At 39.0% G+C, this 24,348-nt stretch overlaps 1 protein-coding gene across 2 annotated transcripts in view; it reads left to right on the top strand.

Moving 5' to 3' along the window:
* STARD13 (StAR related lipid transfer domain containing 13) overlaps positions 1-24,348 on the top strand; it is a 121,657-nt gene that overhangs the window by 9,570 nt on the left and 87,739 nt on the right. The window contains exon 2 of one of the 2 annotated variants that reach the window (XM_083361884.1): positions 2,088-2,269. Coding sequence is in view for 1 of the 2 variants with exons in the window: in XM_083361883.1 (XP_083218009.1) it covers positions 16,828-16,996 (169 nt within the window). In the remaining variant the exon portion in view is untranslated. Of the gene's footprint in view, positions 1-2,087; positions 2,270-16,770; positions 16,997-24,348 lie in introns of those variants that run through there. The other variant, XM_083361883.1, reaches the window with a different exon arrangement.

The raw sequence follows: 24,348 nt of genomic DNA, 5'->3' as shown, positions 1-24,348 counted from the left end.
ATAATTATTTCCAAGCAGTTATTCTTGAGTTAAACAAGGAGTCTCATGGACAATGAATAGAATTAAAAATAGGCTTTGGAATGATTTGGAATGATGGAAAAAGTATTTAATTTAGAGATTTGCAGAGGAATGGTGGTGATATGTCAGAGTGGTATTGAAACAAAAGTTAACTAATTAATTAATTAATTGGATTTATTACCCACTGCAATGTTCAGCAGATGATTGAAAAAGGTTTATATTGTGTTAATATAAAGAAAGCATATAATAGAATAGGCTGAATTATGGGAAGTTTTACACAAATATACTATTGATGATTGGCTGCTGAATGTGACAAGATATGGATTGGTTACTGACATAACAAGGGAAATTGAACAAATGACTGAAAATGTACATTAATAGCAAAAAAGTAAAGCAAGTAAATGAATATGGCTTCCATAAGTAGAATATTTACTGTGGAGAAATTTGAAGAAGATTATGAGTGCTCATAGAAAGCAGGTGGTAAATATGTTCAGTTATGAAGAATAAATGTTTGTTGAAATAAGTGAAAATAGCTGTGTATAAGAATGCCCTTCTTCCTGCTTTATTATATGAAAATGAGAGGTATATCAGCTGAAAAATAAAAGTTGAGTGCACTAGAGATGAACAACATAAGAAGCAGATGTGGTAAGACAGGAGGATATTCTATGAGGAATAAATGAGCACTGAATGAATGAGAATGTGTATACAAAAGTGAGTAGCCACTGTGAAAGAAGAATACGGGTAATCTTCAACTTATAACCACAACTGAGCTCAAAATTTATGTTGCTAAGTGAGAAATTTATTAAGTGACTTTTGTCCCATTTTACGAATTTTCTTGCCATATTTTTAAGGGAAACCCTGCATTTGTTAATAACCCAGTTGTTAAGTGAATCTGGTTTCTCCATTGACTTTGCTTGTCAGAACATTGTGAGACACTGGGGGGGCTTTTGCCCAGGTTCGCCTGGTGCGCCAGTTGCGGCCCTATCTGGACCAGGATGCCTTGCGTACAGTCACTCATGCGCTCGTGACCTCCCCGTTAGACTACTGTAACGCTCTCTACATGGGGCTGCCCTTGAGGACCACTCGGAGGCTTCAACTGGTGCAGAATGCGGCCGCGTGAGTTGTGATGGGGGCTCCCCGATACTCCCATGTAACACCTCTGCTCCACGAGCTGCATTGGCTTCCGGTTGCCCTCCGAGTGAGATTCAAGTTGCTGGTGATGACCTATAAAGCCCTAAATGGCTTGGGTCCGCGATATCTGAGGGAACACCTGCTGCCGGCATCAAGTTCCCTTCGTCCTGTGCGCTCCCACAGGGAGGGCCTTCTCAGGGTGCCGCCGGCAAAGGATTGCCGGAGGGCAACACCCAGGGGGAGGGCCTTCTCTGTGGGCGCGCCTGCCCTTTGGAACCAGTTACCCGTAGAGCTCAGGACTGCCCCAGATTTTCATTCGTTCTGCTGGGACATGAAGACCTGGCTCTTTGAGCTTTCCGGCCAGGACTGAGAATTTTTAATTTTTAACCTATTGCAATTGGGTTTTTAATTAGAGTTAAGGGTTTTAGATTTTAATTAAGGATAATTTAATTTATTTTAATTTGTTATTAACTTTTGTATTGTTATATTGTTTTAATCGCCTTGTGAACCGCCCTGGGTCCTACGGGAGAAGGGCGGTATATAAGTTTAAATAATAATAAATAATAAATAAAATAAATAAATGTGAGTCAGTTTTCGAGCATCCGAATATAAATCATGTGACCATAGGGATGCTGCAAAGGTCATAAGTGTGAAAAATGGTCATAAGTCATTTTTTTCAGTGCTGCTGTAACTTCAAATGGTCACTAAGTGAACTGGTGTAAGACGAAGACTACTTGTACAGGTAGTCCTTGTTTAGCAAATGCATCATTTAGCGACTTTTTTCACAATGATGACCATGGTGAAAAAGTAATTTTACTTGTATTCCTGAAATACAAAGGAGTTGTGCATTGCCACTTGTTCAAGAGTTCTTTATGTATTGTATCCCAATATGAGGTGCTCATACTCCATTCTAAAATAGGCATTATTTCTCTAATTAGATATTGGCTTGAATGGCTTCCCTGACTGGCAAGGATGTCTGCATGGATACATGCTGGAATAATTCTCATTGCCTGTGCCTATAAAACATAAAAACTGAAGACTGGAAATGATTAAAAAAAATCTGTCCTATAAATTCTGTTCAGAACCTTTTCAAAAACTGGATTCCTATTAGCATCTCAAGGTAATTGATTATACCTCTTTTTTATTTAGCCTCATTTTGACAGCCACTCTAAAATCACATTTCTATCTTTCCCTAAAAGAAAACCAATTACAGATTGGTAACAAGATGCAAATAGCCACTCTTTTCAACACAAAGAGAGGGGTAACCTCTGGAGTTAGTTTAGTATATTCAGTCAAATGGATATTGGCAGAGCTCTGAATTTACCACAGCCTATATCAGCAATGAACTCTACCAGAGCTCAACCTCCAAGCTGACCATCCTTCCTCAAGGTGGACATTTGGCATAGCCCACATCCAAAGACAAGGTGAGAGAATGTAAATTTAAGCAAGCATGTCTTGAAATGATAGAGGTGTTCATTCAGGCACAAGAAGGAAATGCCCCAAATGCCTGGTAATTAGTTTCACTTTGTACAACCAACATTCTTTGATCAGAACAAAACAGCAGCAGAGAATAATTGGATGGAATGAAATGAGTTTTTTCAGCAGCTGTTTTCTCTCCTTTCTCCCTTTGGCGTCTAAAATAACCTCCATGTAGAAAACATTATCCAAGTGACAAAGAGACAACATGCCCTCAGAATAACTTCCTTTGTCTATGCATAGCTGTTGGAATAAAATGAAAAGAAGGTGTTAAGAGAGTTTCTGGGAATGGCATTAACAAGCAGGGACAAGAAGATGCCTTTCTCATGGCCAAATGTGTTCAATCATCTTTTTCCCCCCTGTTCTTACAGGAAAAAAGCACAAAAACTCTAATTTCATTCTCCTGCAGTACATTTATATGTTTCCAGTATGAACATTTAGCAATTTATTTATATTCTTTGTTCTTCTACTTACATTCCCATATTCATTTTATAACACAACATTTACTTGCCTTTTTTCCCATGAGATGATATATATTTTATAAAGAAGTTGAGATACAGAAGGCTAAGCCATAGGCAGTTGTAGTTGTCTTAGTCAATGCAATGTATAAATCCATACTATGAGGCAGAAGGCGTGAGCCTAAATGGACTCCAGAAGATGGTAGAGAACAGGAAGGCCTGGAGGAACGTTGTCCATGGGGTTGCAATGGGTCAGAGACGACTTCGCAGCTAACAATGACAATGAGGCAGAATACATATAGATTGCATTAGACAATGTACAGTAGTTGTATTTGTTTAGCCAACAAGGCCCAGCTATAAAGGGCTTAGGAAAACAACAGAAATGAAATGCGTTTCCTACTCCAAGCAGAAATATAAGCTTGACAAAATTTTCACAGTAAAAAGGGCCTTTTTCCTCTGTTTCTTCCTTCTGAAATCTTCCTCCCCTTATTATTAAGTGTCCTCCCTACTTTGAAGATATATAGCTTAGAAGATTTTGACTACAGCATTTGAGTGGAATAGAGAGATATTAACATATTCAAGCAGAAAATGGACAGCCATCTGTTGGGTCTGGATGAAATTTAAGTTTGTGATATAGTACTTGAACTAAATGGGCTAGATTTCCAGTTCTTGCTCAGAAAATCTTAATGGGAATGGAAATGGGAAAGTTTGACTCTCCCATAAAATGTATACCAAGTGTTGTGTAGTGGGTTCTTTGGCACAGGAATGAAGACGAGGCAAGTGATTTCAGGAAAGCTCATGTTTATTGCTTGCAGAATCTGAACTGAGAATTGGGCTGTAACTAGCCGTAATTTATAGTCTAGCCCCTAGGGGGCAGCCAATAGGTTTGAAGCAACCATTGCCATCTAGGGACAGCCAATAGCAGCACTGGAGACTTGTAGTCTGGGTTGCTGGAGAGCCGTTAGCTGCTCCAGCTACCCACGTGGTATTACCATTGAGCCCAATACATAGCACCAAGTATAATGCTCCTCTTGATTCCCATTTCCAATTTTTATACTCCCAATCCATCTTGGATTCTGCCTTTTATCCAAAGACACTTTTTTGTCTTTCTTAACTGGAAAGAACACCCCCATTCTTCATCTAGTCTCAGAGAAGGAATACACTGTTAACTCTCCAAAGAAGGAGAATGTGACTGCCCCTTTCTGTTATAATGGGCCATTCTGTGCAAGTGACACCAGAGTTATGGGACATTTCATTCAATTCTTTATGCATAGAAAAATACAATTTGTTTTTCCACTGCAAAAAGTTATCGCTATACATGGGACTACCTTTGAAAAATATCCAGAAGCTTCCGTTGGTGCACAATGCGGCCGCATGAGCAATTCTGGATGCCCAAAGAAGGGCTCATGTGACACCTTTGCTCTGCAATCTGACATTGGGTGCCAGTTTGCTTCCAGGTTCAATTCAAGGTATTAGTTATGACCTATAAACCCCACCTGGCATGGGGGCCAAGCTACCTATAGAATGGTTTTCATGCCATTACATTGGCCCATCCCATCCAGTAAGGAAGGGAAGTATTTTGCAGACCCTATCAAACAATTTCAATTGGCAGGCTCTAGGAAGAGAGTCTTCTATGACCTGTGGAATAGTCTCCTCTGGACCTGAGGCAGGCCCCTACTCTCCAGGCCTTTGGAAAAGGAATTAAAACATGGCTCCGTGGCTTTGTGTGGTGAGTCCAGAGGAACATGCAACCATGGAGCCAGTTAGTGCCCTGAGGGCCCTCCCTTTGCCTTTTTAACTTTTAACAGGGTTTAATCATCCTTGCCTCCTTCTAAATTCTAAATTTTAATGTGCTATTTTTATATTTTAACATTTTATTGTACACCATTCAGAGTTGCTCTCTGAGGAAGAGGGACAGTTCAAAAATGTGGAAAAAAAATACTCAGTGGCCAGATCTTTGACTCTAGGAGATGATTTGGGGGAGAAGAGTGGCAGTTCCCTGTGGGATATGTGCACATTTCTAACCCGGCCCTTGGGTTGATGAGACTTTTCCATCCTATATTTAAATATGTTAGTGGATAGCATTATATGTTCATCCATATAATCCCAATTGTCACAAGAAAAGCAGTTTTTACTTGTATGTCTCTGTTAACTGTGTGCAATATTGTCTGTTTCTTATGAATACTTATTATATACTATAATTGTATAGATGTATTAGAGCTATTTAGCCTATTTAAATATTTTTTTTCTTTCATTTTCATTTTCATTGAGCTTACTACCTTCACGTATTATGGCTTTATTGCATTGCCATTAGTATCGTATCAGTTCTGAAAGTTCATAGCTTCTTATTGAGCTGTGATTTCTTTAATAGAAAAAGAAATAATGTAATTGAAAAATAATATTCTTTTTACCTTAAAGTTTCCAAAATACTACGTGATTGTACTTTCAAACTGATCTCTCATACTTGCTATTTATGATATGGACTTATTATCAGTAGATTGACAGAACAGTAACTCAAACATGCTTTAAAATGATAAGATATTATTGTTTATCCTCAAAATAAAGCCCTAAAGTTTAAATGTCTCTGTTGGTACATCTTGTGTTTCCTAAACCTTTAACCTTACTGTTTTGCATTTCTCCTTTCTCTTATGCAAATTTGTGTAAACAGTCAATAAAGAACACATTTCATGGTGATGGGCTATGCACAAAATCCAATACCAAAGTTTTCATATTTGCAGTGGGAAATTTCCTTCCCCCTAGAGAGGCACAATTGACAGTTGATTTCCTCCCAAGTTTGCAAATATAGTTATGGATACAGATAGTTGTATTATCTGCATTATGATCATAATTCTGTGCTCCCTTCCAAGGAAAGTTGGCAGTGATTTGCGCTCTCTCCCTCTCTCCCTCCCTCCCTCCCTTTCTCCCTCTCCCTCATTTTTTAAGCAAGCAGTGTTTATATATAGTACTTTCTCCTAATTAAGGAAAGCCCTGCTAGTTTGCATCAAAAGCCTGTTTAACCTAGTATCCTTTTCTTAACAATTGCCAGCCAAATACTGCAGCTGGCATTGCAGAACATACATATATGCATACACACACACACAGAGAGAGAGAGAGAGAGAGAGAGAGAGAGAGAGAGAGAGAGAGAGAGAGAGAGAGAGAGAGATTATGTGTATTGGCTGTACTCTTGGGTTTTTTACACATTGATTGTGCTGGAAAATATATATCACAACTCTAAAATTGCTTTTCGAATCTGTCAATGCTCCATGGTGTATATCTGAAGGTAGATTTTTTAAAATTTCACTGGTTATCACTTTGCACTTCAGCAGTCACCATGCTTTAAAATCTTATTGCTTGGGGCCACTATTTATGAAACGCTGGATGTTAACTGATTAAATTTCTCATTTTATTGGGCCTTTGGGACTAAAATTGGAAAGCACCCTGTTGGATGACCAATATGGATTTAAATTCCTTTGTTTAAATATTCAAGTATTTTCTTATTGCTTTAAAAAAAATCCCCCCTTTTAAAAAAACCCTTGAATTAGGAACATAGACTTGGGGACTAATATAAATAAAAAGCAAATTAAATACAGAATCTTTAGTTGGTTAATACTTAAGTCATTGTGTTATACAGATACATAAAACCAACTCAGCAAAGCTCTGTCTAGAACATTATAGTAGCTGATAGAGTAAATGATACAAAGTTGGGAAAATATATAGTAATCTCACAATGGGCTATTTCATAATAGTCAAATCATACAGAAGGGTTCTTAAATTTTACATGATGGATTTTAAATCTACATTTAGATTTCAAGCTCTTATTCTAATGCAATTCATGTTTCTGTCTACTTAACAGATGCCTTTAAAGATACAGAGTGTCCTTCCAACTCCCATAATTCTGAACCAACATGGCCAATATATCTGAGAGAAACAGTGTACAGAAAGCTGTCAAAGTACTGCTTTCTTTTGGCAAAAAAAAATAATTGAGAGCATTTTCTTAAGTGCTCTAATAGCATTGCCCTAAATTGATATGTCAGCATATTTTTTATTTAAACTTTAAAAAAATAGCTCCTATGTATGCCTATCATATGTTCACATTTTCCATATCAATTCACTTTACATAAATGATATAGCATACTTATTGAATCATACAATTTAGTACTTTGATCTATTTTTATTGTAAAATGTTTATGTAAGGATGAAAACTGTATAGGAATAGACCACTGGTACTATGGAATATCTGGGACTTAAGGGGCACTCTGCCTCTTATACGATGTGTAAATACAAAATGATCATGACAGAAGCCATTGGTAGCCTTGTCCTAGAATAGAATAGAGTAGGGTAGGGTAGGGTAGGGTAGGGTAGGGTAGGGTAGGGTAGGGTAGGGTAGGGTAGAACAGAACAGAACAGAACAGAACAGAACAGAACAGAACAGAATAGAATAGAATAACAGACTTGGAAGGGATCTTGTAGGTCTTCTAGCCCAACCCCCTGCCCTAGCAAGAGTCCCTACAGTCTCTTCTTGAAAGCTTCTAGTGATGAAGCACCAACAACATCTGAAGGCAGTCTGTTCCATTCATTGATTGTACTCACTGTCAGGAATTTTCTCCTTATTTCTAGGTTGAATCGCTCCTTGATCATGTTTCCGTTCGTTATTCCTTATCTGGCCTTCAGGTGCTTTGGGAAATAGGTTGACCCTCTCCTCTCTATAATAGCTCCTCAAGTATTGGAACACTGCTATCATGTCTCCCCTGGTCCTTCTCTTCACTAGACTAGCCATGCCCAGTTCATGTAACTGTTCTTCATATGTTTTAGTCTCCAGTCCCCTAATCATCCTTGTTGCTCTTCTCTGCACTCTCTCCAGAGTCTCAACATCTTTTTTATAGAATAGAATATCTTTATTGTCATTGTGTAACTCACAACAAAATTGAGTGCTGTCCACAGTGCATACTACACACGTAAAAACCACAAATAAGAACATACATTATATACACATATCCTTCACATTCTATTCACCATTGCACTGCACCTAATATTGCACTTCAGTGTTGCACTATACTGTGGTATTTAATATGGTTACAACTCTGGGCTAAAAACTATTTTTCAGCCTATTTGTCTTTGTTTTTATTATCCTGTATGTCCGGGTTAGGGTTAGAGTGAGATGAGTCTTTAAGTTTCCTGAGACAATGGGAACTGTACAGTTCGTCCGGGGGGGTGCTGGTGTAGGAGAGGGCAGCTAATAATCTTCTGGGTGATGGTAATGACCCTCTGGAGCGCTTTCCTATCTGCTACTGTTCAGCAAGCAAACCACACACAAATGCAATAGGTTAGAATGCTCTCTTTAGTGTGGTGAGCAAAACTGGATGCAGTATTCTAGGTGTGGTCTTACTAAGGCTTTATAGAGTGGTATTAGTACCTCAAGGGACGTGGTGGCTCAGTGGGTTAGGACGCTGAGCTTGTCGATCAGAAGGTCCGCAGTTTGGCGGGTCGAATCCCGAGTGCCGCGTAACAGAGTGAGCGCCTGTTACTCATCCCAGCTTCTGCCAACCTAGCAGTTCGAAAGCACATAAAACTGCAAGTAGAAAAATAGGGACCACCATGGTGGGAAGGTAACAGCATTCCGTGCGCCTTTGGCATCTAGTCATGCCGGCCACATGACCACGGAGACATCCTCGGACAAACGCTGGCTCTTCGGCTTTGAAATGGAGATGAGCACCGGCCCCTAGAGTCGGAAACGACTAGCACGCATGTGCGGGGGAACCTTTACCTTACCTTTATTAGTACCTCATGTGATCTTGAATGAATCCCTCTGTTAATGCAATTTAGGATTGCATTGGCTTTTTTAGCTCCCACTGGACACTGTTGGCTCATATTTAATTGATTGTCCACTAAGACTCCAAGATCCCTCTCACAGTTGCTGCTATTAAGCCTGGTTTCACCCAATCTATATATGTACTTTTGGTTTTTCTTGCCTAAGTATAAGATTTTATTTTTCTCTACGTTGAATTTCATTTTGTTAGATAGGGCCCAGTGTTCACATCTGTCAAGATCCCTCTGGATCTTGAATCTATAATCTAGGTTGTTGGCTATTCCTGCCAGCTTAGTGTCATCTGCAAATCTGATAAGTTCCCCTTCTATTCCCTCATCTAGGTTGTTTATGAAGATGTTGAAGACTACTGGGCCTAGGACAGAACCTTGTGGTACCCCACTGCTTACTTCCATCCATGTAGATGTAGTACCATTAAGAACTACTCTTTGAGTGCTGTTTGTCAGCCATCTGATGGTGATGCTGTCTATCCCATTTTTTTAAGCTTTCCAAGAAGTAGGTTGTGATCTATTTTGTCGAATGCCTTGCTGAAATCCAAATATACCACGTCCATAGCCTTCTGCTGGTCCACCAATTTAGTCACCTGATCAAAGAATGAAATAAGATTGCTTTGGCATGATCTGTTTTTAACAAACTCATGCTGACCTCTTGTTATAGCTTGTTTCTAGATGTTCACAGATCTGTTTCTTTATTATTTTTTCCAGAATCTTTCCAGGTATTGATTTTAGGCTGATATGTCTGTAGTTTCCTGGATCTGTTTTTTTTTTCATTTTTTGAAGATGGGAACCATATCAGCTCTTTTCCAGTCCTCTGGTAGTTCCCCAGTGCTCCAGGATTTTTGAAAGATATGGTACAATGGTTCTGAGATGACATCTGCCAGCTCATTCAGAACTCTGCGGTGTAGTCCATCAGGTCCCGGTGATCTATGTTCATCAAGATCAGACAGGTATTCACTTACCATTATCTGTTTCTTTTAGCTTTTATTTCTAGTCTGTCTTTTTCAGTTATGTTTTAGTGGGTTCAGTTATAATTTCTTTCTCCATGAAGACCGATGCAAAAAATGAGTTAAGTAGCTCTGATTTCTCTCTGCTGCCTGTTACTTCCTTGCCATCTACTCTCTTTAATGGATCAACTGTTTCCTTGATTTTTTTCTTGTTATATGTTGAAAGAAATTTTTTTTTGTTATCTTTGATTTTTGTTGCAAGTCTTTGTTCATTCTGAGCCTTTGCTTTCCTAACTTCTTCTTTGCAGATTCTGGCTATCTGCTGATATTCTGCCTTAGTTATGTGTCCTCTTTCCATTTTTTATACTTGTCCTTTTTGTCTTTGTGTTTATCAGAGAGAGCTTTGTGCAGCCCTGCTGGTTTCTTGTTAGATTTCTTGTTTTTCTTTTTCAGTGGTATTGTGCTGGTTTAGGCTTTTATGATCATGTTTTTCAGAGTTTCCCAAGCTTATTGTTTTCCCCTTTAGAATTTTCATCCAAGGAATCTTTCCCAAGTTCTCCCCTCCATGAATAAAAATTACATCTTCTGTAATTTCTTTGGAAGCTGCCCAAATGGGTAGCATTATTGCATCTTGTGCAAATAAATGTCATATTTTCCTAAAACTTTCTTTGAAGAAAGACTTTCTTTGGTTATTTTGAATAATCAACTATTCAACGTCACTGCAGGTTTTCTGGTTTGTAGAGAAGGAGAAAAATATTTTGTATATAGGTAAAGTTATATACATTTCTATCATGCCCTACTTATTTTTGATAAATATTCTATATAAATTCTGACAATAATCCTACATATTGAAATTGAAATCTATTTCCATATTTAGCTTACTTTTGTAATAGTAACTCTTTCCTCCCAAAAGTAGAACATAATTCTGAGTAAAAATGCTTATTATCTTATAATTTAATCTTGCTCTCACTTTAAAATCACTGATTTCTCACTGTTTTAAAAATTACATATAGCAATATATAGGCTTGTGTATTACTGGAGTGTTTGTTCTGATGTGTTATTAAATCTTTGGCTGTGCAAAAGAAAGTCATTGCTGTTCTTGTGGAACCCCAAAAGACAACTGCACTACATTTTATTTTATAGGTAGTCCTCAACTTATGACCACAATTGAACCCAAGATTTCTCTTTTAAGTGAGACATTTATTAAGTGAGTTTTGCCCCATTTTATGATCTTTCTTGCTACAGTTGTTAAGTGAATCGCTGCAGTTGATAAATTAGTAACCTGGTTGTTAAGTGAATCTGGCTTCCCCATTGACTTTGTTTTTCAGAAGATCACAAAAGGTGATCACGTGACCTTTGGGCACAGCAATGATCATAAATATGAACCAATTGCCAAACATCTGAATTTTGATCACATGATTATGGGGATGATTCAAAGGTCATAAGCATGAAAAACGATCATAAGTCACATTTTTCAGTGTCGTTGTAACTTTGAATGGTCACTCAATGACCTATTGTAAGCTGAGGACTACCTGAATTATTATTTATTTAAATTCTGATCAGATCATCATGCTTTAAATATGAAGAGAAATATATTACCTGTTCAGATAATGTAAGGGTGTTTGAAGCAGAAAGGAGTCTGAGCATCTCATTTGAAAGCTGCTGTACCAAGCTGAGGATCTGGGATTGGTGATTTCAGAATTTATAAATAAAAATTTCCTTGAATAGATGCATTATTTGTATAACAACTTTGTCAAGACAGTTTACATAGAGCAGCTGCATTTCATCTGCAGCTCCCTGGCTTTCAAAGTTCTGTTGTATTTAAGAACTTTATTCTGCCATTTATTTCCTTGTCACCATTGTTTTGAAGTCCATTGCAATGCTCCTTATTCACTATAAAAACCAAAGTCTAAAAATACCAAAACAAGGAAAGTCTTCCAAAACCTTTTTGTGGGTAAGTTAAAAAAAAAAGCATTCAGATTTAAGTTGCTTTTTTCTATAAGTCATCCTGCTACTATTTTACTGTTTTACCTGAGTGTATACATGGATGCTGTACTCTCTTATATCAAAGTGTGCACCGACAACATGACAACAGAAAAATGCATTAGAGTTTATGGGAATTGCAAACCCTGGATGACTGAAGAGGTACGAACACTCCTGAGAGCCCGGGATTCTGCCTTTAAGGCAGGGGACAGGGACACATATAGAGAGGCCAGGGCAAATCTCAGAAGAGGCATTAGGATGGCGAAACAACAATATAAACATAAGGTGGAGAACCACCTAGCAGACAACAACCCGAAGCAAGTGTGGCAGGGACTGCAGCACCTAACCAACCATACCGATGCCTCGTTGGCAGAGGAGCTGAATATCTTCTTCGCTCGCTATGAGGTGAAAAGACCAGACCCTGTAGCCTCTGCCGGCCTTCTGATTCACAGCCACTCACCCTGTGTGAGCATCAAGTGAAAAATGTATTGAAGGCTGTGAATCTCAGCAAAGCTGCAGGCCCAGATGGGGTGCTGGGGATAGTGGTTAACAATTGTGCTGATCAATTAGCAGGGGTCCTAACAAGGATTTTTAACATCTCCCTGCAAATGGCCTGTGTACCATCATGCTTGAAAGCAGTTACCATTGTCCCAGTCCTGAAGAAAACAGCAATTGAGTGCCTAAATGACTACAGATCTGTTGCATTAACGTCTGTAGTGATGAAATGCTTCAAAAGACTGGTTCTCCAACATCTTAGGACATGCCTCCCACTGGACTTCAACAGACATCAGTTTGCCTACAGGGGGAATAGCTACTGCTCTACATTCTGTAGCAAGCCATCTGGAGAAACCTGGAAGCTATGTCAGGATGCTTTTCACTGATTATAGCTCGGCTTTCAACACTATTCTGCCAAGCATCCTTATTGAAAAGCTGACTGACTTCAATTTTTCCCCCTCCACCTGCAATTGGATTAAAGACTTTCTAAGGGACGAGCTACAAACAGTGAGGGTTGGGTCTCTTTCATCCACCCCCCTGAAGCTTTGCACGGGCTCGCCACAGGGCTGTATGCTTAGCCCCTACCTGTACTCACTGTACACATACAATTGTGTATCGTCCTACCCATCCACTGCGATCATTAAGTTCACAGATGATACTACTGTAGTGGTTCTTATTACAGGTGGAGATGAAACAGCATACAGTGGGGAGATACAAAAACTATCCCTATGGTGTTTAGAGAACAACTTGCACCTGAACATCGGCAAGACAAAGGAGATGGTGCTAGACTTCTGGAGGAAAAGAGAGGAACCTGCCCCACTTTACATTGGGGGGGCTGTGTGGAGAGAGTTTCCTCCTTTAAATTCCTGGAAGTCTACCTCTGTGAAGATCTTACCTGTAAAGTTAATACAACCCAGGTGGCCAGAAAGGCCCAACAGAAACTCCACTTCCTCAGGGTCTTGCGGAAGAACAGGGTAGAACAATGGCTAATGTCCTTTTACCGGTCTACTATAGAGAGCGTCTTCTCACACTGTATTGAGGTTTGGTATGCTGGCCTGACAGCCGCGGATAGGAAGATATTACAGAGGGTGGTGAGCACAGCACAAAACATTGTGAGCTGTCCCCTGACACCACTGGATGACATCGCCAGGGCTCGTTGCCTTGGAAGAGTGAGGAAAATTCTCAGGGACGACTCACATCCTGGTCGATACCTCTTTATTCTCCTACCATTGGGTAGGAGATATAGGAGTATAGCCAGCCATACCAACAGGCTGAAGAACAGCTTCTATCTATGGGCTGTCAGGCTCTTGAACGGGAAATAACTTTTATGTATGATTGACTTGTGAGACTGGCGTGTTGTGCAATTAGCTCACATGGTGTAACAAGATGGTGAGTTTGTTGTCACTGTGAGTTGGGGGGGCACGAAGGCAGGCTCAGCCAATCTCAGTGTATACATGTTGTACTTTGACAATAAAGGTTCATTCATGGTAGTACTGTATCTGTCATCAATGTAGAGCTGAGTACCAACAATAATAGCCTATTTAGTTTTTACTGGAACCAGTATCTGGTGGTTAAGATACCAGGCTAAAAAGCAGGAGGCTATGAATTTAAGTCCTGCCTTACCCAGACCAACTCACCTCACAGGATTCTTTTAGTAGGGAAAACAGGAAGAAGAGAGTGTGTTGGATGTGTTTACCCCTTTGAGTTATTTGTAAAAACAACTAAGAATACAAATAAAGTAAATTTGCTAAAAAAAATTATTACCCTAATCAGGGGTAGGCAACCTCAGCTCTTTTATGACTCATGGACTTCAACTCCCAGAATTCCTGAGTCAGCATAGCCGACTTAGGAATTCTGGGAGTTGAAGTCCATGAGCCATAAAAGAGCCGAGGTTGCCTACCCCTGCCCTAGATCTAGATCCCTAAGTAAAGTGTAATTGGTTAGTATAACTGCTTTTCCAAGTAGCTCTTGGTTCTTCAGAGTGAAGAAGCTACTTGGATAAGCACGAAAAGAACCAACTGGAAAAGAAATCTAGTTGCCATGACTCAACTTGCAGACCTGATTTCCAGTGCATTTCCCCACTAATTTATGATAAAACCAGGAAATGTGGATGGTCCTCCTGGATAAAGCAACCATTTTGTTTTGCTTTTTTTATTTCATAATTGACCTTGGGTTAGAAAAATTATTCTCATGAGGAATAAATGAGGAAAGGTACAGTAAAACGATTGTTAATGAAGCTTCAGTTACAAATGATTTTAATTTAGTTAAATTAGGATTTCTATGAGCTACGTTGCTCTCACACAGTATTCATTTGTACACATAGTCAAATATATAGCTGTATACTAAAAGGATATAAGAATAAAAAAATATAGATCCCAATAAGCCTTCTGATTTATGTCATCCAGTTTATTGTTATTGTTCTTGACCTCTTCAATATTAACTGCTTTGCAATATAGCGCCATTCCCTTAAAGCAGGGGTGTCAAACTCAATTTCATGGAGGGCCGCATCAGCATTGCGGTTGTCCTCAAGGGGCTGGGTGGGTATGGCCAGGGTGGGCATGGCCTACTGGGTGGACGTGGCTAGAGTGTGTATGGCCTACTGGGTGGGCATGGCCAGCTCTACATCGTTTGCATCAAGGGTGCCTATGGGGGCCTGGGCAGGATTGGGACAGATCTGAGGGTCTCTGACAGAAGGAGGGTCTCTGGGCCAGGGCCAAGGCAGTGGGGGCCGTTCCCTCACTGTTTCCAGGATGGCTTCACGGGCCGCATGAAACCATTTCGCGGGCCGGATGCGGCCCCAGGGCCTTGTGTTTGACATGTCTGCCTTAAAGGGTATTGTTAACCAAGAACAGACTGTTAGTGCTGTTATTTTCCTCTGTGTAATTACTTCACTCCATTTAATATAAATTAGGAAAGAGCAGGAGACTGGAAGATTTCAAGGGAAAAAGTCATCAGATATAACTGATTTTTACATTTACATTATTTGATGACTTACACTGTGTACTTTATGTTGGAGTAAGCTGTATAGAGCAGAGGTTGAATTTATCTTCAAGCAGATTTGTATGAAATTGAACCTTTGGACATTTTTCACTGCCTATTGCAATTTTGCGTAACAGATGAGCAGCATACGCCTCTAGAAATGTGAAGGGCTGAAGGTCATGGGGGATGGGGTGGGGAGAGCAGCTTTCCTTTCTTTTTCTGGGACTTCCAATTGTAAGTATCACCTCACTACAGGTGTAAAGGTAATCTGTAATGCAGGGGCTTGCCACTGATGTCCATAACTGTCACTGTTCTCAAAAATGACAGTAAAGGTTAACTCACTGATGCATGTTTTTATAGTGCTTCTATTCACCCAGTAACATTTTGTAATGCCTGTCAGGAGGTGATATTAGAAAATCAAAATGATGACTTCTTGTAGCTTAGGTATATCTATCAAAGAAAAAGATAAAGAACAGAAGGTGGCAGAAAATAATTCCACGGGTTTTCCTTCTGTTTAATTGGTGCTTTGTAACTGGCTATGTCCTCTGTGGCAATAGTAGCCTTTAAGGACACTCATGAAATATTCTCAAAATTCCAAATGTGCCCACCAGAAATCACTGCTCTGGAGTACATAAGCCGTATAGGATAATTCATTCTGTCATATGTCTGATTAGAGAACTCAACATTTACAACCATGTCATCTTCTGGAACAAAAATAGAGAATAACAGAGAAAATCTGGTGACAATACTTGAACTCAAGGACATAAAACGGCTAGATATAATCTTCACTCAGGTTTGGTTTTGAATAAATCCATATCACATCAGTGTCACTTCAAACCAACCAGTGTGTCAACTAGCAGGCTTCTCTTCCAGTTCTAAATATGTCATGTATCTATTAAAACAACTAGTGAGGAATCAATATTTGTAACAGTCACAACTACTGTAAGATGCAAGCTGGAAAAAGCTTTGCGGATATGTTGGGGGGGAGGCATGTTAGTGACTATTCCTGAAGATCTGAATAAAAAAGTTTTAAAAGGAACTCCTGAGTAACATGGAGGGGATTTTTACTGCCATTTGACAAAAGAATGCTACAAGTAAACTTTTGAATGAAATTCTCTTAAGATTGTGCCAGAATGAATACCTCTTCTGCTTCGTTCCCTCAAATTCTCCTATCATAGCTCCCCTGTGCCAAGGCATGCCGTTTGTATTTGCTTTTTCAGTATAATATGTGGCTACAAGCGCCTGCACAGCCTTCACTTTCCTCGGCAAGGCACGCTGTGTACTTTCACATTCTTGACTTTGACTGATTGGCCCTTTCCGATCATGTGAGGGAGTTGGAATCCTGAATTGTAGCTTTTTGGCACTCCTCTTTTTCTCTCTTTTAAATTGCTTGCTCTTTTCAGCTCCTTGGGCTTCCTTCTTCTTTCCTCTCTGTACTTCAATTAGATTGGGGGAATTCTCACCCAGGAAAACTGCAGCAGCATTTTGTTTTGTTTTTTTTGTTTTCAAACGGGGCACAGATGTTTAGGCAGATGGCTAGTACGTCAGACTCAGGCTGCCTCTGTGTGAATGCTATGTCAACAGAAGGCCAAGAGATGTACTTGCTATTTGATCAAACTGCAAGACGCTCTCCATACAGGAAAAGTAGGATCCTAGCACGCCAACAGCTTCTGACTAAAATTCAACAGGGTGAGTTGCTTGCCTTGAGTTTTTAACTGAAACAGTGAAATGTTTGGGTTAGCCTTTCTTTTTTAACTCATCTGGTCAGTATTTCAGATTGTGCTATTTATCTAGTTTAGTTATTTTGGTTCTTGAAAGTAGTCAGAATGAAACATTTCAATTTCAACTAAATTGTACACGTGCATATGCTATGTGTGAATAAGTGGATTGCATTTCTGCAGTATTATCCTTCTGCCTTAATCTCCACAGTCTCCCACAATCAGTTGCCTCTTTTTAATAGATATTCATGACCCTTGGGCAGTAAATATTTGGAGTAGCAGAACTCTGCATGACAGATTGTCTCTCGTGTGGACATGAAGGAACTACATTAAAAAAAAACATTTATGGATCACAATTCCTCTGTGTACTTATTTCAATAATTTAGAAAAAGTAAGGAGAACAGATGGACCCATGTCTCCAGAGGACTCGCAAGGCATATTCTAAAGCATGTAACATTTTGTGGAAATTTCTAGGCCACTCAAGCACCCTCATTGGGCATGTCAATTTCTTCTTCCAATCTATGTAATTGTGATGCTAATGGAATGGGCCATTTGCCAGATTGAATATAATCAAAGTGAACTTTGGAACCTTGGTGCAAAAAGCTGATGCTGTACATACAAAAAAAAAGAAATCTGAATGAATGTTTCAGAAGTTAAATGAAATATCTAAAGAGAGAGTATCAAGTGCCCCATATTTCTCACTTATATGTAAGAAACTGGAAGCCAAGACACCTATAATACTGCCTGGAATAAATCAACTAAATACCAGTAGCATATATTAAATCATGAAAAGCAGCAAGAGTAACAAAGTTCTGTATGATTTCTTATTTTCCTAGTTGGGTGCATGATGTCTGTTTACTCAGCAGTAAATCTCATTGAATTTAATAGGGAGTTGCAGCGAGAGCTGTGACCTTTGGAATGCAGATCTAAATTGTTATTACTGTTCTGTTGAAGTTGTATATAAGGTGAAGGGAAATCCTATTATATTTATTAAGGAACCATGCATATTTCAGCAATAAGCTGCTGATGAAGGAGATTATGCCCTTGGCAATGGAGCAAACCGTTGTTTTCAGTACAGTGTCAGGAACTGGAGATAGGTGGAGGATGCTGGTCCTTGCTGGGGCTCTGCTTTCAGGAAGGATATTATGTCATGCATAATTGTGACCGAAAACAATTTTTCCTTTTGGGTTTATGTGAACAATCCAAGCTGTATAAATTTAGTCTGAGCTTAGAAGTGATGTTTCCAGGAAAAGAAGAAGAAAGACTTCAAAAGCTTCAAGATCATATCTGTAATGTAATGCAACCATATGATGATAGGTATTATTATTATTATTATTATTATTATTATTATTATTATTATTATTATTATTATTATTATTATTCTCCCATTGTATTTTTCCCATGAAAACTTTAAAAAGGGTTTAATTCCTCAAGAATGTATAAACTTTTTAAGTAAGGACATAAGTCCTATAGTTTTAGAAACGTTCATTGTGATTTTGACTTGCTAAGATTTGCTCAGTTTCTTGGGGGTCTTCTGAATAATACATGACTGTTGGTGAGTTTACATGGTTTATATAGAGTAGTTTGCTCTCCCAGTGTTGGTGGGAATGTGTTTTTCTCCTTTGTTGTTGTTGTTAGCTGCGAAGTCGTGACCGACCCATCGCGACCCTATGGACAACGTTCCTCCAGGCCTTCCTGTCCTCTACCATCTTCTGGAGTCCATTTAAGCTCACGCCTACTGCTTCAGTGACTCCATCCAGCCACCTCATTCTCTGTCATCCCATTCTTCTATTGCCCTCAATCTTTCCCAGCATTAGGCTCTTCTCCAGTGAGTCCTTCCTTCTCATTAGGTGGCCAAAGTATTTGAGTTTTAGCTTCAGGATCTGGCCTTCTAAAGAACAGTCAGGGTTGATCTCCTCTAGGACTGACCGGTTTGATCACCTTGCAGTCCAAAGGACTCGCAGGAGTCTTCTCCAGCACCACAGTTCAAAGGCCTCAATTCTTTGGCGCTCAGCCTTTTTTATGGTCCAACTTTCACTGCCATACATTGCAACTGGGAAGACCATTTTGTTGTTGTTGTTAGCTGCGAAGTCGTGTCCGACCCATCACGACCCTATGGACAACATTCCTCCAGGCCTTCCTGTCCTCTACCATCTTCTGGAGTCCATTTAAGCTCACACCTACTGCTTCAGTGACTCCATCCAGCCACCTCATTCTCTGTCATCCCCTTCTTCTCTTGCCCTCAATCTTTCCCAGCATTAGGCTCTTCTCCAGTGAGTCCTTCCTTCTCATTAGGTGGCCAAAGTATTTGAGTTTTAGCTTCAGGATCTGGCCTTCTAAAGAGCAGTCAGGATTGATCTCCTCTAGGACTGACCGGTTTGATCGCCTTGCAGTCCAAGGGACTCGCAGGAGTCTTCTCCAGCACCATAGTTCAAAGGCCTCAATTCTTTGGCGCTCAGCCTTTCTTATGGTCCAACTTTCACTGCCATACATTGCAACTGGGAAGACCATAGCCTTGACTATACGCACTTTTGTTGACAGGGTGATGTCTCTGCTTTTTAGTGTGCTGTCTAGATTTGCCATGGCTTTCCTTCCGAGGAGCAAGCGTCTTTTAATTTCTTGGCTACAGTCCCCATCTGCAGTGATCTTGGAGCCCAGGAAAATAAAATCTGTCACTACCTCCATTTCTTCCCCATCTATTTGCCAGGAATTGAGAGGGCCAGATGCCATGATCTTGGTTTTCTTAATGTTAAGTTTCAACCCAAGTTTTGCACTCTCCTGCTTCACCCGCAACAAGAGGCTCTTTAGTTCTTCTTCACTTTCTGCCATTAGAGTGGTATCATCTGCGTATCTTAGGTTGTTGATATTTCTTCCGGCAATCTTAATTCCAACTTTTGATTCCTCTAGCCCTGCCTTTCTCATGATGTGTTCTGCATATAAGTTAAATAGGCAAGGCGACAGTATACAGCCTTCCATAGTAGGTCCTTAATTAGAGTAATGTTTTCTGCTTGAGTGTTTGTCTGGTGTTAGTCCATGCTTAGATGAATGTTGGCTGCTGGAAAGGACGTGTTCTGGTCTTTTTATTTCTTTCTTACCTTTTTATTGTCTCTTTTGAATGGCATATAAATGAGGTTTATTTCTTTGTGTCTATTGATTGCTGGTTTATCTGACTGCCAAGCTTCCAAGAATCCCCTATCTTTTATCTTGGTCTAAGATGCTCAGTTTCCCTGTTGAAACTATTGTTGTGTCTGTCCATGTGAGATTAAGAAGTTTTCATCATGTCTTCTGACTTCTGCTTGCTCTTCATGGATGTGCTGTACTAATATTCTGCCTATTTGTCCTACATACAGTAGTGGCTCTTACAGTCATTACACTGTATGTTATTGATGCTTCCTGATTTTTCTTCTTGGGCTAATCAGTCTTTCGGGATACAGTTTTTCTCACTGTTGAGCCAGCCTACTTGTTAGCTGCATACCCAGCATCAAATTCCTGGGTGTGCAGTTAACGAGTAGGCTGGCTTGGTCACTCAACAGTGAGAAACTGGTGAAGTGGGCACAGCAGCACCTGCACTTTCTGAATCACGTGAGAAAAGCTTATCTTCCTTCCCCTGTCCTGACCACTTTCTACAGAGGGACGATTGAGAGCATCCTGTCATACAGCATCACTGTCTGGTTGGGAAGCATCGCTGCTTCAGACAGGAAGGTGGTGCAGAGAGTGGTGAGGATGGCCGAAAAGATCATTGGCAGTTCCCTCCCTTCCATCCAGGACATAGCACATAAATGTTGCTTGAGCAGGGTCCGTAAGATTGTCTGGGACACTACACATCCTCTTCACAACCTGTTTTCCTTGTTTCCTTCTGGGAGGAGGCTTCGTGGTATCTGTAGCAGAACATCCAGATTCAGCCATAGTTTCATTCCATACAGAATTAACCTTGTGAACTCTCAGGCTTTCTCCTTCCATTATATATTCAAGATGGACAGTATTTAATATTTTATTGTTATGTATATGTAGGGGTGTGGGTCTATACATATGTTGTATGTAGTATGTTTTGGGGGTGTCATGTATGTGTTTCACTTTGAGAGCAGGCAACTAAATTTCATTTTTAATGTGTGCCGTTGTGCTCACAGTAAAAAATTACAATAAAGATTAACTTATCTTACCTAGGAGGCTTTGGGGTAATTTAATAAGTTTACATGCAACAGTGATGCTATATGATTATAATGGTCTGTTGGTTGTTCCTGAGATGTTTGGATGTATGATAGTGTACTTTTTCATAGTTTGTGCTGGTTGTACTGGAGTAGATTGAGTGATCAGGAACTTTTTGATAAAAGTTGTGTAATTATCGATTTTGTTGGAAGATGTTGGAGTGGTTCCTTTTTCTGATGTTCTGGGTTGCTGCAGTGTGTTTGTATTCATTTAAATTATGCTTTTACCCAACTCCTCTTGTGAGAGGTTGGGTTGTTACCTTGATAATGAAGTACTTGCTTAGTGTGAATTTTCTTTCCTGTAGATTTGTCTAATTTTCAGTTGTTTCATCTGTTGATGAGGATATCCAGGAAAGGGAAAGTGCTGTTGTTTTCTTCTTTCTTTGTGAATGTAATTCCTTTGAAGATGTTGTAATTTCATTTGTCTCTAATTATTGTGATAAATGTGTCATCTTATTACTGGATCCATAGTTTTGGTGGTATGTGTGGAAGTGCTATGTGTTTGTGTGGAAGAGATTTTTTAATGTTGTATTCATGTAAGTAATTCAACTGTTTTGCCTAGTTTCATCTATCAGAAATTCTGCTTGTCCATCTGCTATCAGGGAGTCTGCAGCCATGCTAACTAGACATGTGGTGTAGAAAGTTTTTGTTTTAGAATTGTAAGAATTAGAAATAGGAGAGTGAACATTATGAAACATTTTTTAAATATATGTACCAAGGAGTTATTTCAAAATGGAGGCTTTGTATTTTTCAGGTCCCTAGAAAATACGGTTTTTGTGGAAATCCACCTAAGTAGGAAGAGAAAAGTGTGTGTTGTGCCTGTTCCTTAATAAAAACAGATCAATGGCAGAATCAGAAAATAGAATGAAGAGAAAGGTCACAGGGCTCCAGAAATCAACAGAGGATATTCAACAATGCTGTGTGTTGATCTTTGTCAAACTTTCTTTTAAAACAATGTTTCATTCTAAAATTTTGGGGCTAAAGATTTAGCAAGTGAAGGTTTTATGGCCCAGCATACCAGAAGAACCATCTGGCTACAAAGTCACATATCCAAGGTTGATACTTCTCCACTCTATCCACAGGTCCATCTTCATGCCACTATTTAAACTGGTTTGAAGGATGAAATTATTCCTGCCATATGAATTGCCTTTTTAAAATTTCTGATGTCAGGAACATAGAAGCTGTTGTAAATATATGACCAAAAAATTGAAGAAGAAAGAAAGATGCTAGTTGTATATAACTCTGAAATAATATACATATTAGGTATGTTATGCATGTCAGCTTATGAACTAGTCATGAGTTGACTGCAAAGGCTTATTTTATTTATTTAATTTCAAAAGATAATAACCATTTCTACAACAAAATTGTGCCCATTCCCAAATACTTTTCCAAGAACTCTCTCAAATATCAGTAAAAAAAAACACCCTTCAATTTTATTCTCATTGTGATAATCTATTTACATGGATTTTAAGGATAAAATGGCATATGAATTGCCATTTGTTAATTTCTGGTGGTGGGAATATAGAAGCTGTTGTAAGGAATGGTGTATGCATATGTGAGAAACTGAAGAAGAAGAAGAAGAAAAAAGACGAAGATGCTAGTTATGTGATTTTTCTGAAATAATATACATAGCCTTCTAAAGACACATATCCCCAAGAGGTTCAGTTCAAGGTCAAAAAATGGCATAGTTGAATAAAGGATGTAATATTAAGAGTCCATTGGAGAAGGAAGAAACTTTCTTTGTATGAACTTTATTTTAAGTTGCAGTCCTGGTTTTGTGCAATTCTCTGTCTTCTGCCCATCCTTCAAATCCCATTCCACAGTGTTCAGGAATGTTTTGAATCCTTAGAGAGAAATCTGAACAGGGCACAGCATGCTGCAGTAAAAGAAAACAGCTGTAAAAGTTCTCTCTGTGAACTTCCTAAAATTTCTCTTAGGAATCTGGCTAGCATTAAGAGTTCTCTGAGTTAACAGTTTCAGTAATATATATTGTCAACACGTAAACACTAAAAGCCATTATTCTTGCTTCGAACTGCAAGAGGGATGGCATATTAATTAAATAAATAAATATTCGCTCTTTCAATTTTCTATTTTAATATTAGCGTGCTTTTATAGCATGGTTTTATAAAGACCTCAGGAGTTTTCATTAAATTGCAAGAAAGCAACTGTCCATTTACAAAACTCAAAAGCCTTTCAAGAAAGATACAAGCTATAACTATCAAATGTCAAATATTAAGGAGACAGTTCAGTTTTGTAGCTCTTCCAGAATGTCACCAGAAAGAAACATCGCATTTGGGGACCAGTATTTGAAGCCTCAGTTCAGTTGTATTTCATACAAGATTTGTAAAAGTACATATTTTGTCATGAAGCTCTTACTATAAAAAGAACATGAAAATTTTGATGTGGCATTAGCTCAATAAAGCACTGATGCATGGGTTCAAGGGTTCTCACATTATATAATTACACCACTCCTAAGTTAAGCCAGTGCTTTTGCTTGACTTCCTGACATCGCACAGGTATAAAATAGATGAACAGCAGCTAAGTTAATTGTAGTTTTGCATTTAATTGATCAAAGAGAAACATATTGCAAGCTATACAAACTTCTGATTCATTTATTCATGTTATTTATTGTAGCTTGCCACTATACAGATCTTATTGCATCTTACAATCCATTAAAAAAGATTAAATATTAACCATTTGAAACACAACAAATAAATATTGACACTGACAACAACAAGGTCACACTGCAGGTAATCAATTCTGAATATGAGAAGTTAAAATCAGGTCTTTATCTGGCTCCCCCAAACTGATGATTCTTGACTTACTGAGGGAGCATAGAAGGACATTTCTTGTGTTTCTCCTATTTATGTGACACTGAGGATTTCAGGCAGGTGTGTACAAGGACAGGAACGTCTGCAAACATCAGGGTTCTATTTCATCAGAGGTTTTACATGTCATTACTAAAAACATAAATGGATTTACACAGAATGCTATCCCATAGATAAGTTGATAACACTGTTTGGACCAAAATCAAATTGCCTTATTGTTTAGCATGATATGTGCACTTACCATTGTTGACATGACTGTAAACAAAAAATGGTATTGCTGTGTCAAATTC

This window comes from Vipera ursinii (assembly GCF_947247035.1).
Source record: "Vipera ursinii genome assembly, chromosome: 4".
NCBI classification, from domain to species: domain Eukaryota; kingdom Metazoa; phylum Chordata; class Lepidosauria; order Squamata; family Viperidae; genus Vipera; species Vipera ursinii.
This window is presented reverse-complemented; position numbering and strand designations above follow the sequence as displayed.